General features: G+C 35.0%; 1 protein-coding gene and 1 pseudogene across 1 annotated transcript; both read right to left on the bottom strand.

The window, feature by feature from the left end:
- Positions 1-1,287: 1,287 nt before the first annotated feature.
- On the bottom strand, positions 1,288-7,887 carry LOC113709878 (putative wall-associated receptor kinase-like 11; annotated as a pseudogene).
- A 2,370-nt stretch (positions 7,888-10,257) lies between these two features.
- LOC113709879 (uncharacterized) lies at positions 10,258-11,900 on the bottom strand. Its single transcript, XM_027232725.2, has 2 exons — positions 11,390-11,900; positions 10,258-11,336 (listed from the first exon to the last, which is right to left on the bottom strand). Exons 1-2 carry the CDS (start codon positions 11,898-11,900, stop codon positions 10,258-10,260), a joined length of 1,590 nt encoding a protein of 529 aa, XP_027088526.2.
- Between the last annotated feature and the right edge of the window lie 5,219 nt (positions 11,901-17,119).

Genomic DNA, 17,119 nt, shown 5'->3' with positions numbered 1-17,119 from the left:
CAGTTCTTGGAAGGAACATGGACTCAAACTTTCAATTGTTTGGGTAGGTTGCCGGTCATGATTTGGTCAAAATTTTGAAATTTGGGACAGCAACACACTCAGCAATTCATGGCATTTTAGATCGAGTTATAATTTATCACAAGATGAGTTGCACAAGTTCGCATCAGGAATGTGATATGTTCAAACTCATTGGTATATCTTAGTTTGTCTAGAATCCTACATTTTGAAGTTCCATTTTGTCGGACAAATCTTGAATACAAAAGGTAGAAATGACTAAAGATCCGTTTGGAGTTGCGGTAGTTTAGTGAAAAATATTTCATCAACGGAATTTTTGATAAAAGTATTTATTCAGTGTTTAAATATTTTTAAGTATATTGTTTAGATATATAATTCAATAAATACTTATTGTATTAGATAATATGTAATTTGAAAAATTTTAAATGTATTTATCTTTTTATTTGATTCATAATATAATATAAAATGATTAAATTTAATATTTTATTTTTTAAATCACAAAAGCTATTTTAAAAGCATCAAGTTTAAACTTCTGCTAAAAATGCTTTGAAGATCAAAAGCTCCACTCCTAATTTTATGAGATGATATTCACCGAAGCAAAAGTCTCAAAAGTACTTTTAGCACTCAATTTTGGAAGGGGCAAGATCTAGACTTGCAATTTGGCCTTCCATTTTAAAAGGGACAAGACCAAACCTAGTAATAAGGTAACATCCAAAATTTTATAGTAGCACAAGTTCTAAGTTATGACTTATAACTCTATTTATTAGTAGGTTAGTATAAAATATAATTCATTAGTAAGGATACAAAACATATAAAATTCGGTAATTTGACAGATAATCTGTAGTTCTTGAATTGAATTCCATTCCCAAACTTGTTTTACCAACTTCTCAAATTTGGATATCAACCAGTTTTACAAATATCTGATCTAAATTGCATCCCTACTTGTAGTCGATGAAATCAGGTTTTCTCCATAAATGAGAAAATTACTTCTAATCCATTTTGTGAAAATTAGCACTACACTGTGGCTGGGGAAGCAATTCCCTTGGGACAGTTTAGATTAGATATACAAATTTGGACAATAAGATTTTTCCAGTTAAGTTATTTTTTCTAAAAATCTCAATTTGACATGTATAGTGCACTTTAATACCTATTACAGCACAAACATTTCTCACTATCTTTGGAAATAAATCGCACCTATGTAAACATCACTGCCCACTATATCCATAAGAGTACTAAAATATAAGCACAAGGTTAATAGATTATCTAGTAAATCTAAGGGTCATTTTCTATGATGTAGTCAAGATTGTGATTGTAAGATCTTTCACTCACTGAGCAATAACCATCCTGAAAACTTCCTGTACCCAGTGAACTTTTTCTTGTCCTCTCCGGTTGTTCAAGTTCTGCTGCTATTTCCTTCATGGATGGCCTTTTCCGGGCATTAAGTTTTAGGCATCTTTTTGCAAGCTTAGCAACTGCTATAATCTCCTATGCTCGGCCTTCATCTGCAACTATCTTGTCTCCAATTTCAAGCAATCGATTTTCCTTCATAGATGTCCGAAATTTGATGACCAAACCTTCATCCGAATTACTTGAAGGGATAACCTTTTGCCCTGTTACTAGTTCAGCAAGAACCACCGCGAAGGAATAAACAGCCAACGGATCTTCTGTTCCACACCTTACGCCATTTTCTGTCCTACTTTTTATTATATTGCTATTTCTCCTACATAAATATCATGTTTTAGTTCTTTTTTGTTTCTTTAAGATCCAATAACTATTAACTGAGTAATACAAAAAATTTAACAAACTCAAAAAATCAAAATTCATAAAAAATGAGATTTTTTTTATGAATTTTCTGCTGTATTTTTTAATTTTCTACTATATATATTACTTTTTTGAAGCTGTTGTATTTATTTTTTATTCAATTAATAGTTATTGGATTTTAAGGAAATAAAAAAGAACTAAAACATGATATTTATATAGGAGAAATAGCAATGGAATAAAAAGTGGGACAGAGAATGACATAAAGTATGGGACAGAAGATCCGTTGCAGAATAAACATCATATTTATCATTAAGTGGCCCTGTACTGAAGTAATCAGGGTCCAAGTGTCCGATTGTGCCTCCAACCACTGTAGTTAAGTGTGTTTTATCAATGGGAACTGACCTCGAAATGTTGAAATCAGAGACAACAGCCCTGTATTTCTCATCTAACAGAATATTGCTCGACTTTATATCCCTGTGGAAAATTGCTGCAGAAGCGTAGGAGTGCAAATAAGGGAATGCTCCAGCAATTTCTGTAGCAATGACTAAACGGTTATCCCAAGAAAGCATTTCACCGTCAGGGCTGGCTGCCATTGGACACATATTCATAGACAAGTAATGGAACTTCGGTTTCCAAACAGCAACCATACAACTTTACTATGTGCCTGTGGTTTATCTTTGAAAGAAACAAGGATTTCATTGACAAATTGTGACACTTGATTCTCATCAATTTTGTTTGGTTTCTTCACAGCTGCAATAGTTCCATCAGAAGCATTCCTTTATACACAGTACCAAGTCCTCCTTTGCCAAGAACACGACTTTCATTGAAATCGTCTGTTGCCTTCTCCAGTTCCTCGACCCTGAAAATCTTAGTGCCTAATAAACTTCCCTTACTTGAAGAGAGCTGTTTTTGCAGCAGTAAACCACCGTTTCTCTTGAAGAACCTCTTTTTAGATTTGTTTTCTTCTATTTTCTTGTGTTTTTGGTGCAGCCAGAAGCAAGCTGCTGCTTTGACAGCAAAGTCAATTGCAAGTCCCACACCTTTCAAGTAAAATATATCCATGAGAAGGATTCATGAAAGAATCTGGCTACTCGAAAGAATTAAAAGGGGTGGATACTGAGAAAATTTACCTAAACAAATGAACTTAATCATTGATTGGTTTGATCTATCTTGCAAGCATGCCTGTCCGGATGGGCCTGAGCTGCTAACACTTCTGTGATAACCTGATGGACAGGTACAGAAATAGCTTCCAGGAGAATTAACGCAGATGGCACCCTTGGGGCACTTGAAACTTCCAGGATTTTCACACTCATTTATATCTTTAATCAAGTTTGGACGCACCAAAAAAAAAAAAAAAGAAATCGTTAACATTTTTTGCGACTCCTTATTTGTCCCTGACATTATGCAAATTATGGCAATAAAGTTTGATGTGCAATTGTTCCTTTCTGGAATCCGACACTCATCACTCGTTGATATTTAAGACAGAAAAGGAGTTAATTCAACTGATTGCCTGGTCTAATGTAACATAGTTTAGCAGAGAAATGTTGGGAGTGACTTATAAATGCGGACGTCAAGATTTTAATCTTGCAGAGAAAACATTTGACAAATTAGTTGTGGCTGTATAAATCGAAATATTACTTTAAAAATGCTAATTACTTTTCATCTTAAACAAAGACAAGATATGGATTACTTGGGGACATCCAAGAGTATACTCAGTGATTGGAAAACTTCTTTCTTTCTGGATCTTGATTCGGATAAAAATATGCCTACCACAACTAAGTTAGAAATTATCTTTAGCAAGTTTTGTGATGAAAAGGATATGTATGCACGGGTAACAAAGAACTTTCTGTAGTTGGATCATTGTTGCAACAGTTTCATGGCCAGATTACCTTTGCATCCATCGGGCAGATAAGGATTCCCTTGATAACCTGGCAAGCAAGTACATTGATATCCAACTCCTTTGGTTGAACTAGAGCACTTACTATTCTGGCCGCATATATAATCTCTTCTTTTCACAGCTTCATGGCAACTGACATTTAGAATTCCCCAGTCAAGTACAATTGAAACCATACAATCATCATTGCACCTGGAAAGGTTAAACTGATGGAATTCATTAAACTCCTTTTTTACAATCATGGATAAACTACAGATATTAGATCCCCACGATCTGTAATCGGTATTCATGGTATGCCCCCAAATTGATATATTGTTTAGACCTTTGGCTATTGTGGTCCAACATCCATTTCCAGAGCAAGTTGAAGGAGGACTGATTCTACTGATCTGTGAATTGTTGCAGAGAGATGGACATCCACTGACGAGCTCTTTAGTGTTTGAGTCAGTAATATAAGCATAGATATCGCATCCTATAGATACAAATTTATATCTGGTTCCTGAAAAGCTGAAATAATTCCCTGCGTCACCCCAACCATTAGGTCCTTTGTACAAGTTTTGCCCAGACGACCTGTTGTAGATGATAGGAATTGTTATGTCCGGAACAATATTGTAATTATCTTTGGTCTCATTTACCTTGGTCCCATAACATGATAGCTTAGCAGAATGCGAGGAAGTGTTGCTGGTAATTTTGAATAGTTCGTTGAGGAAGCAGCCTTTACCAATGCCAAATGGATAGGGAATGGTTAAATTGCCGCATTTTTCAGGGCAACCGTTGCTACAGAGGCAGCAGCTTCATATGGCAGGCAAGTTAATGAGATGATGAGTAAAAGATGAAGTGCACAGCTGACTATTTTTTGCATAGCTGCTGCTGATACGCCAGCAATTGTGCAAGACGGATGGATTCTGCTTGTGAAACTCTTTGTCAGGGGAAAAGATTCTTCAGTTCAAATATTGAAAAGGGGAAAAAGAAATCAGAAAAGAGAGATATAGAAGACTATGATGTCCCCTTTTCGTTTCAATCTCTTTCATTTGTCGATTGCCCACAGAACTGGAGAGGTATATAGGACTGAGTAATTTGAAGATAAGGGCCAATGGATGGCAAACACCATGAATACAACAATCAACATCAACATCATACTTAACTAATTTCTACACAGTTTAAAGATGAAACTAAGAATTAAAACGTGAACAACAAATGAGCAACCTTGCCCTCATATAAGGTTTTTAGGTACATATTGGCTGTTTCCATTTGATCATTTCACCCGATTTTAGATTCTGATTCTAAAAACAGTTTATTTGTAATATTTTTATTTTTTATTATATTTAGATCTATTGTAAGTACAAAATCCAACATCTAGCATGTTGACGAAAAAATAAACCAAGCTATTTAGAATTTTAGTTGTTTTAGAACATTTATTGTTTGGTAATTAGATTAGAAGTGGCATTAAAGTTAGTTTAGGAAATAGAGTTGTGTTTTGGAATTAGAATTAGAATAGGTTTTATGGTTATGTTTCTCTATTTAAGGACTTGAAGACCATGGTTGTAGATTGAGGAAAATTGGTTTGTCAATGAAATACTATTTCAAGTTCTCCCGTGCCTGTTGCCTTTTGTGATTAATAGATCAGTGGCTTTGTTCTTGTATTTTCCTTTTGTGATTAATAGATCTGTGGCTTTGTTCTTATATTTTCCGCTTGTTCATAGTAAGATTAGTGTCCAAACTTATATTATTTCTGGCCTCGGAAGGTCGCTTATTCTTTTCTTGGTTTGTCAAATATACTATGGTTATTACTCCAGAGTTTGATTCTAGAGTGTCTGTGGTGCCTGGAGGGTGTATAAAGTTTGTGATAGAGAACCCTGTGCCATAGAAGGGCATAGAGATTGTGGTAGAGTATTTGTATATTGTAGGTGTGCCATAGAAGGGCGTAGAGATTGTGGTACAGTATTTGTATATTGAAGGATTGAACCATGAGCGTTGCTCTTTGGCTACTGGTTTGTTGATTGAAATTAGGAAAGGCGTAATTTCAGAAACCTCCCTTGAGGTTGCTTACTGGTATTTCATTGGTCTCCCTTTTAGTTTCAAAAATTATACTAGCCTCCTTTGAGATTTATTATCTTATAACATCTAGATCCAACTAGCAATAAAAAAAAATGATATTAGGAGAGAGAAGATAACATAATTTCACCATTGCCCTTCAACTATTATATTATTTAGTTAATCTAATACCAATCCACATATTAAAGAAAAACACTAGAATTTACTATTTATTATCAGAGATTAAATCACATATAGCATAAAAAAATAGTGTATCATTATATATATTTCACCTAATATAAGATCCAAATTGCTCTTTTCAGTTACAAACCTATTGTAAAATATGATCAACAACAAATAATAAAAAAAAACTGCAACCAAAACTGAGGAACTCTGTCAAGATTGTTGGTATGGTGCATTGATCAAGGAAAAAGATATTGCCAAATTGTTGAATTGTCTACAGTGGAACTTGATCAAGCCTGAAACTTGGGAGGCCAAGAAATTTAAGAAGGAAGGAAAAAAAAAGCACTTGCGAAGGTACGTAAATGGTTTCGAGTTGAAATGGAGAGAGAATTGTCAATGGTGTAAAATTAAAATTTTGCGCATACTAAGTACTATTGAAGAAAGACGAGAATGGGAGCTAATAATGGAGAAATATCTCAAAAAGTGTGGTTGGGGTGATATTTTTAAAATAAATTCTTTCTATGGTTTGTTAAAAGAAGATAATAAAAAGAAGAGAAAGTTTTTTTTTTTTGGTCAGGATTATGCAAAAATCCATGGTTGAAGAATATTATATGAGACTCTTTATTAATTCTCAATCACCTAAATGTTTTTAGTTAAACCACTACTATATATTGATAGAACTTGATTATGAGCCTGTTCATAAGTCAAAACTTGATTTAACATGGGAGTTTAATTTGGAAAAAGTTGTGTTTGTTGATGATGCAAAAAGTATTTGTGAAATTTTTGTTACGATTAAGAATTATGATTTACATACTTTGTTTGGGTGATTGATGAAGAAGAATTAGTCAGTGCATTAATTTGATTGTGGATAAAGATGTAAAAGAAATCATTGATACTTGTTGGGTGGATGAATCCATTGACAATTATGAAATTGGAAATTGTTGATGAAAAGAAAGGCATGAAGTATTGTTTGAAAATTGTGTGGATGATTATCATGAAAATGGAGGCTTTAACAGTGAATGGGTCAACATAGATGAGTTTTTGATCAAGTGAGACTAGCTACTGAATTGTGTGCAAAGTACAAGCATGTTCTACTCTCACTAGTGAAGATGAAATATAAAAATTAAATTAGAGTTGCATGTGAGTTATACTGCTACAGAGGTTGCAATGGCAATTCAAGTTAGAGATGACATCGGAATTGACTGCATGAGGAGTTTGGTTTAAGGGAGACAATGTTGGCAGTAAATAAATAAATAAATCAAGCTATTTAGAATATTTGGGATTTTAGTTGTTTTAGAAGTTGAATTTTTATTTGGTAATTAGATTAGAATTGGTGTCATTAATTTAGGAAATAGAATTGTGTTTTAGAATTAGAATTAGAATAGGTTTTATGGTTCTGTTTCTCTATTCAAGGACTTGAAGTCCACGTTCGTAGATTGAGGAAAATTGATTTATACTATTTCAATTCCTCCCATGCCCGTTGCCTTTGTTCTTATATTTTCGGCTTGTTCATAGTAGGAATTAGCGTCCAAACCTATATTATTTTTGGCCTCGGAAGAATGCTCATTCTTTTCTTGGTTTGTCAAATATAATATGATCATTACTTTTCGCTGCATGACTTTTTGTGCTAACATAGTGTCAGGGCTTGGATTAATCAGATTTGGGAATTGGAAGGAAAGGGAGAAGAGAGAGAGAGAATCAGAGAGAGATGCGAGAAGAAAGAGAAAGGAAATGTTAACAGAATTCTGTTATTACAACTCAGATGCCCTGACCAATCACAGAGCTCCTTATTTATAACCTGATGCAACCGACTAACTAACTCCTTTAAGTAAAGCGACAACGTTTCTATAGCAATTGCATCTCCTAAAATAAAACTCACTAAACGACGACGTATACTTTGTTGTTCCTGACATTGCCTCCCTCTTCAGTTTAGACTTGTCCGCAAGTCTTAAATTCAGGAAATTGTTGCTCAATAAAATCTTTATCTTCCCAGGACGCTTCATCATACTCCAATTGTTGCCACTGGATCAGATATTGTACCACAGGCATTCCCTTCCTTAGAACAGCTCGTCTCTTCAAGATCATTTCTGGCATTAAGAGACTTTGGTCCTGCAAATTGAACTCTGGTAATGTAGTGGAGACTTGCTGGGATGGACCAATTTTCTTCTTCAGTAGAGACATGTGAAACACTGGATGTATCCTTAGCTGCGGGAGGCAATTTGAGTTTATAAGCAACCTCACCTATCTTTTCTTCCACCTCAAAAGGCCCATAAAACTTTGCTGCGAGCTTAAGCTTCTTCCAAATGGCTATGGTTTGCTGCCTATACGGCTGCAGCTTGAGGAACACCAAATCCTCAACTTCGAAACTTCTCTCAGTCCTATGCCTATCTGTAAAGTATTTTGTTCGCTGTTGAGCTTTAAGCAAATGCTCCCTAATACTGGCTGAGATTCTCATTCTGTCCTGGAGTGCTTGAGCTGCTGTAGGAATTATAGAGTCACAATAGGGACCCATTGGCAAGGGTAACACCTTGTAGCCGTAGAGAGCTTCGAAAGGGGTCACATTTAAGCTTGAGTGATAAGCGGAATTGTACCACCATTCCGCCAGGGGAAGCCATTTACTCCACTGACTTGGAAACTCTCCAGTAATGCACCTCAAATATGCCTCTGCACACTGATTAACTCTCTCACTTTGACCATCTGTCTCTAGATAGTGTGCAGAACTGTAGCACAAATTTACTCCCACCAATCGAAATAATTCCTTCCAGAAGTTGCTAGTAAAGATTTTGTCTCTATCTGTAACTATAGTTTCAGGTAATCCGTGAAGCCTGTACACTTGATCAAGTAAAACTTGTGCTACCTGCTTGGCTGAAAAAGGATGAGTAAGCAACAGGAAGTAGCTGTATTTGGTGAGTCGATCCACTACCACCAGAATGGTATCAAAGTGTTGTGAATGTGGTAGTTTCTCTATGAAATCCATAGAGATGTGTGTCTATGCTTGGCTGGGTATGGGGAGAGGTTGCAAAAGTCTAGGATACTGAATGTGCTCAGCTTTATTCCTCTGACAGTTATCACAGGTCTGCACAAATCTCCTAACATCCTATTTCAATTCAGGCCAGTAGAATATACTACTGATTCTGTGCCAGCTCACTCTCTGTCCTGAATGGCCTCCAACAGCAGAAGAGTGCAAGGCCTCTATGATCTGCTCTTTGATTCCATTACTTGACCCCACATAGAGCTTCCCCTTATACCTGAGAATACCATCACTTAGTTGGTACTGATTTGGGTATTCAAGTTCCAATATCAGCTTGGTAACCAACTCCTAACACTGAGAATCTTTCTCGTAACTTCTGATCAATTCTGTCATCCATACTGGCTTAACAGTAGTTAAAGCCAGGCAGGTTCTTGTCCTGTGTTCCTCCTCACTTCCCACTGCAGCTCTTATTGACAATGCATTAGCTACCAAGTTCTCACTGCCCCGTTTGTAATGAATCTCATAATCCAGTCCCAAGAGCTTAGTTAACCACTTGTGCTGTATTGCTGTTGTCAACTTCTGATCCAGCAAGTATTTTAAAGACTAATGGTCAGTCCTTATGATGAAATGGTAGCCTACTAGTAATGTCTCCATTTTGTCACAACCATCACTAATGCCGACAATTATTTTTCATAGGCAGACAGTCCTAAATTCCTTAGACTCAGTGATTTACTGAGAAATGCAATAGGATGCCCCTCCTGCATGAGTACAGCTCCAATTCCCCCTCCACTCACATCAGTCTCTACCACAAATGGCTGCTTAAAGTCAGGCAATTTGAGTCCTGGAGCTAAGGTCATTACCCTTTTGAGCAAGTCAAAGGCTTTCTGAGCTGTGTCAATCCAGACAAATGCATCCTCCTCAGTAGCTCTGTCAGTGGTCTACACATAATCCCATAATCTTTAATGAATCTTCTGTAGTACCCTGCGAGTCCAAGAAATCCCCTTAAGTCCTTCACTGATTGAGATGTAGGCCAGGTCACAATATTGTCCACTTTGGAAGAATCCATGCTAACTCCTTCTTCTCAGATGGTGTGTCCCAAATAATCCACTCTAGTCTGTGCAAATGAATATTTGGATCTTTTGGCAAACAACTGATTTTCTTGGAGTATAGTTAGAACTATCCTCAGGTGCCACAAGTGTAGTTCCCGTGTCTTACTGTAGATCAGAATGTCATCAAAGAAGACTAAAACAAATTTCCTCAGGTAAGGTTGGAAAACTTGATTCATTAAGGACTGAAAAGTTGCAGGAGCATTAGTTAAGCCAAAGGGCATGACTAAAAACTCATAATGGCCACAATGAGTCTGAAATGCTGTCTTGTGTACATCTTGAGGCTTAACTCTTATCTAATGGTATCCTGCTGTCCAATCCAACATAGACTTATACTTGGATCCAACTAATTCATTCAGCAGCTCGTTCACATTTGGAATGGGATAGCAATCCTTGATGGTGATCGCATTCAGTTTCCTGCAATCCACACAGAATCTCCAAGTACCTTCATTCTTCTTGACCAGTAAAACTGGTGATGCAAATGGACTGTTGCTGTTCCTTGCAATTCCATGTTGGAACATCATTGTAACTTGTTTTTCAATGTCATTCTTCTGGGAATGGAGGTATCTATAGGGCTTTAACTTGAATGGTTGAGCTCCTGGCTTCAAGGGAATTGCATGGTCACATGCCCTGGCAGGTGGTAAGGATACAGGTTGCTGAATGACAACTGAAAATTCCTCCAGTAAGTCTCTGATCTCCTGAGGTTGCTGATCCTCTCCTGTCTTTTTTGAGGCACTTGTTGAGGCCATGTCTGTCTCCATGGTTCTTATAGCAAAGTACTTTTTCTTGTACTCTATGAAGTGCCTAAGATCCTTGCCCCTGATCAGATCCAGCTCACAATCCTCTGAACTCCCTTGCAGATGAACCATTTCTCCTTGATACTTCATAGAGATTCCGAGGTTGTGAAAATCAAACGTGATAGGACTAAAATGAGTCATCCAATCCACTCCCAGCATAATATGCCAGCCACTCAGTTGCATCACCTTCAGATCAAAGCCAAATTTGTGTTGATTGACTTCCCATCTGACCCTGGGACAGATAGCCTTGCTGGTTACACATGCTCCATTCCTAACAATGACAGAGAAGGGTGAAACCATTCTATAGGGAATGTCTAGTGCAATGACCAACTCACTGTTAATGTAACTGTCAGAACTCCCTGTATCCACCAGGATTACCACTTCCTCTCCATCCAGTTGCCCTGTGATCGTGATAGTTTTCCTCTTGAGAGATTCTGACAATATATGTAAGGACATTTCCATAACAGTTCTTGGATTCCCAGTGTGCTCATCCTGTTCCCCCACTGCATCCTCAAATTCTGTGTCCTCTTCTTCATCCCCAATGAAGAAGTTTAAGTGTCCCATCTTGCACTGATGTCCTGCTCCATACTTCTCCCCACACTTAAAGCACAATCTATTGTTCCTTCTATACTGAATTTCCTGTGGTGAAATCCTCTGGTGGAGTTATTATCTGGAGTTGCCTTTCTTGCACTGGAGAACTTGTGCTGGCTAACAGGGGGAATTCTGTATAGATTTCCTGAGTTTGTATTTGGAGGCTGACTTTTATGCATGCCAAACTTATTTTCCACTAGACTTTTCTGTAATTCCTTTTCTTGTTTGTTCTGCAACTGCAAGGAGTACTCCTGCAATTGAACCATCTCATAGGCAGCAGACAGCTCTGTAGGTTTAAGCATTCTGATGATTGGTTTAATTTCTTCCTTAAGTCCACTAATAAAGCTTGACACAAAGTAGCCTTCATCTAATTGGGGATTTTTCATCAACATTAAAGGCTTGAGCTTCTCAAACTTTTCCTGATAGTCCTCAACACTCCCATTCTGCTGAATCTTGTTAAATTCTTCCACTATATCTTTGCAAATTTTGTTACCAAACCTCTTGCACAAGGATTCCTCAAATTCCTTCCAACCGAGGCTTGTCTTTTCCATTTAAGGCCTTGGAACCATCTATCTGCTTTCCTCTCTAAAAACATTTCAATTAATCTACCTTCTGGCTCTCAGGAACTTGGTAATTCAGAAAATACTTATTACATTTCCTTAGCCATTCCTGCGGATTCTCTTCATAGAAAAGAGGTAGCTCTAGTTTTGGAGGATTAGGTACACAAATCCTACCTTCTTCTCCTCTGGTGAAGCCTCCATTGCTTTCGTCTTCCTTGTTGATCCTTTGTTGAGGCGGTGGTGTCGGTAGCAGTGGCCTCTCTCTTGCCTCCTCCACAGTGCTCTTTTCTCTGTTCATCATCATCTGCAAGAAAGAGTTGAATTTCTGCTCCAATCCGCTCATCGATGCCTCCACCCTCTCCAACTTCATGTTGGAATTCTCCATTTCCACCCTAATCTCGCTACCAAAATCAGTTCAAAATTGTTACTGAGAAGAGTGAAATGCTTCCATAGCCTCTTGTAATCTCGCTTCCTGTTTCTTGACATGTTCCTCCAAGGATTTTAGGCGAGTTCCTTCTGCCATTGGAGCTACCAAGGATCGGCAGCTCTGATACCACTTTGTCAGGGCCTGGATTAATCAGATTTGGGAATTGGAGGGAAATGGAGAAGAGAGAGAGAGAATCAGAGGGAGATGCGAGAAAAAAGAGAAAGGAAATGTTAACAGAATTCTGTTATTACAACTCAGATGCCCTGACCAATCACAGAGCTCCTTATTTATAACCTGATGCAACAGACTAACTAACTCCTTTAAGTAATGCGACACCGTTTCTATAGCAATTGCATCTCCTAAAATAAAACTCACTAAACGACGACGTATACTTTGTTGTTCCTGACACATAGCATCTACCAAATAATAATTTTTACTGATTATGTTAATTAGCCATTTGTAAAGTTTAAAACAATGAAGAACAACTCCATAGTACTAGATTTCAGGAACACAACTCTCATTTATAAGTTATTTACATTGTTTGTGAGGGGACCAACAATCAATCAATTCATGCTTCTACGTGATGTTGACTAAGTATTAGTGCAAGCTATCGTAGACGGCTCAAAGAGACTGGTGAGGAAAGGAATTTCACAATTACAAATAGGGACAAATATAAGTATGCTACTACTTTAGGAAGAAGAATTAGCAAGTATGCTACTACTTTAGTGCAAGATGAGGAATATCTAAGTCCTCAGTGTCGAACAACACTACTGTAAAGCTCCATATGGGTTGTTGCTCAAGTTGTATAGTTTGTTTTGTTTCTAATACAATTCCTAACGTTTTCATAAAAAAAAAAAGAATAGAGAATGATAAGGTTAATTTGTCCAACAGGCATTGTAGGACGAGACTACATATTGGTTTAAGGTAAAGCACATGTGATCTTGATTACTGAGGACAACAAATTTATGAAACTTTTGGTCTGTTGCTATTAGGGGTGCAAACGAGGGGAGTTGAGTTGAGTTTTGACCTAATTGAACCGACCGACAAGTTAATTTTTCGAAACTCGAGTTCGACGAACTCAAAATATCAAGTTCGAACTCACGCTTGACTCAAATTTGAGTCGAGCTCGAGATTAAAAAATAAAAAATAATTATTTTATTTATTTGTCGAGCTCAAGATTAAAAAATAAAAAATAATTATTTTATTTTTAAAATTAAATAAAATAATAATTTTTCTTAACAAATAATAAAATATAAGAGATATATATGTAATTTTACTATTAAAATAAAAAATAAACAATATATAATCGATCGCGAGCTAACAAATTTAGAATTTTTGAGCTCGAGTTGGACTTGATTAGCTCGAATTCGACTGGAGTTCGATACTGACTGAACTCAACTCGAGCTTGTATTCGAGCAGCTCGAGATCGGCTCACAAGCGATTCGATTCGTTTGCAACTCTAGTTGCTATCCATGAAAGGACAGTTCTGGAACATTTTCACTTTCAACATGGTTTTATAGAATACATATCAGTGGCAAGTGTTACAGAACTGTTAAACTGAAGGAATGCTCTAAAAGTGTAAATAATTGAAGTGCTTGGATAGGAGATTATTTGAAATATTGTTTAGAACACGGAAAATTGTTCAAAAATTCATTCACAATTAGCCAAATAAATTTCTTTTCATTCACTTTTAAAATAAGGTAAATTACACTTTACCTCCCTGTGGTTTAGTGTTTTTTTTTACTTAACCCCCATATGGTTTCAAAAGTTATACATAAACCACTCATGATTTGGATTAAAATGTCAAAATAACGAAAATGATCATTCGTAACGGAGTCACCTAAAATGTCAAAAATATTCTTATGTAAAGTTGAAAATTATTTAATAATCAAAGGGGATTATTTGTATATTTTGATAATCATAAGAGGGTTATATGGTAAAGTATTAAATCATAAGAGAGTTATCTAGTAAAACATAAAATCATACGAAGTTAGTGTGCCATGTATTTATAAGGGTAATTTCGATATTTTTAAAAGTTCCGTTACGAATAATCTCATTTCCATCACTTTGATATTTTAATCCAAATCATGTGGAGGTCATGTATAACTTTTGAAACTATAGGGAGGTTATGTAGAAAATACTAAATCACAGGGGGTAAAGTATAATTTGTCCTTTAAAATATTAACTTTATATCCCTTATAAATTTAAGTTAGCAAAATTTGATTCTAACCCAAGTTTCGCCTACTTTTTATCCTGAATCCTTTATGTAACCCGTACATAATTATTTTTTTGGGGGTAAAACAATTAGATCCTATTTGTAGTTAATAAATAAGCTGATCCACATTCATTTTTGTCTCAAAAAAAGTAAGATCTAACCCATACCATATCCAATTTTTCTCCTAAACAAGTGAGAGTTGACCCAATTCATATTCGTTTTTGCCACCAAAAGTGTTAGATATGACCTTTTTGTATATAAAATAGGAAAAATCATTCAAAACATCCCTCACATTTTGTAAAATAACTTTTTTCATCCCTTACTTTTAAAAGTGTAATTTTACGTCCCTTACAAATTCACATTAATCAAATTTGATCCCTACTTAGATTTTCGACTAGTTTTTAGTCGGAATCCATCACGTACCTTGCACGTAATTATTTTTTAGGAGCAAAATTATCAAATCAAACTTTATAATCTGATCCATGGTCCCCCATATTTCGCAAAATGAATTTTTTTGTCCCTTACATTTCACAAAATGAATTTTTTCTTTTCTCATATTTTATAAAATTAATTTTTTATCCTCATTGACTATGTGTAGGAATAGTTTTTTTAATCCACGTATATATCTATTTAATTTCACATGAATAATACGAATAGCATGTAATATATCTCTATTTGATTTCACCCAAATAGGTTAATTGTAATTGTATACATGCTATTCAATAGATATATACATGAGTTTAAAACTAACAATTTTATTTTAAACCCATAAATATATTTATTTGATTTCACCATGTGAATTTGTTTAATATTTGTGGCTTTTACTCTTTTAGTAATAATTTATTTATTGAGTTGTATAATAAGACAATCTAATTAATGGGTCCTAATTCGAATTCTATAGTCATACTAACGAATTGCAGTTTAAATTTGAAATTTCTACTCGCCACCTTTAAGATCAATAATTGAATTACTTACTTTGTGATTGTCTTAAAATTTGAAAGTGCCATTTACTTACTTCTTTTTGTCATACTTTTTCTTTGATTATTTTTTTATCCAAATTTAATTCGATATAAACACTCGACAATGTCGAAATTATTTGATTTCGTCTAAATGAGCTAATTGTAGTTATACCCCGTGCTATTTGTATTATTCAAGTGAAATTAAATAGATACATATATAGATTTAGAAAAAACTATTCATACACATGATCAATGAGGGATGAAAAAAATTATTTTGTAAAATATGAGGGATGAAAAAATTCATTTTGTGAAATGTGAGGGACAAAAAAATTTATTTTGTGAAATATAAGGGACCATCGATCGAATTGTGTAAAATTAATTTGACAATTTTGCTCTTAAAAAATGATCACGTACAAGGTACGTGATGGATTCCTGCCAAAAACTAGTCGTAAGTCTAGGTAGGGATCAAATTTGACCAATATGAATTTGTAAGGGACGTAAAATTACACTTTTAAAAGTGAGGGACAAAAAAAGTTATTTTACAAAATGTGAGGGATATTTTAAACGATTTTTCCTATAAAATATGACTACATGTGGGTCACGTGTTAATTTCAGGCTAAAAATGATTGGAAACTTAGGTTAGAATCGAATTTTACTGACTTGAATTTGCAAGGAAAATGAAGTTAATATTTTAAAAGTGAAAAATGAAAAAAATTCATTTGGCGAAATGTAAGGGACGTTTTGAATGATTTTTATTTTAAAATAATTACTGTATCACTTTTTGTGAGGTAATAGACGTGAGATAAAAAAAAATGTTTGAGAAGTTAAAAAATTGATTGGAAAACGTGTTTACGATGCAAACAAAATAATATTTGGAATAAAATTGGTATCCACATAAAAATCTTTGTGGTTTAAATATATCTTGTTAAACAACATAATCTTTCGTATAAAGCAAAAAACCAAGGGAAATCACAAATTGTAATAGCTTCAACCGAAATGCTAATTATATACCCTCACCTAAACATTAAAGACTTTTCTTTCTATTTGATTTCATTGCTACAGTATTTTAGGGCTATGGAATTCCTTTCTATTCTTATAAGTGAAATTATTAGTTAATTGAATGTTATTATCTTGGTTAATTATAGTGTAATTTTCTAATATATGTGAAACCTACTCTCGTAGTGAATCAATTATACTTATAGTTAAACTATACCTACTCTCGTGGTTATGAAATTAATCATAAACTCATTTCTTCTATGAAATTATATGGAACAAGCCACTAAAGTCACAAAGGTGTATCTCTACTCTCGTGAGTGTACTCTCTAGGTTTAGCACTTTCTTGAACTAGTGTTAAATCCCAATTCTTATTGCAAACTTAACACATTAACATTATCATAATTAATGGCTAGTTAATCATTGTTAGATAAACAAAAGTGATAAATAACTTGATCAAAATAATATCATCAAATAATCAATTAAACATCACTAACAAGATATAAAAGTTTATCCATAACTCTAGGTATAAACTTTAGCAAAATATGATAAAATCCAAACTTATATTATAACTAAACATGAAATCAAATGCAAAAGAGAAAGTGATAGGAGAGAG

The sequence above is a fragment of the Coffea arabica genome, chromosome 9e, assembly GCF_036785885.1.
Source record: "Coffea arabica cultivar ET-39 chromosome 9e, Coffea Arabica ET-39 HiFi, whole genome shotgun sequence".
In the NCBI taxonomy this organism is placed as follows: Eukaryota; Viridiplantae; Streptophyta; class Magnoliopsida; order Gentianales; family Rubiaceae; genus Coffea; species Coffea arabica.
Note: the sequence above shows the minus strand (reverse complement) of the source record. Positions and strands in the feature narration are given on the sequence as shown.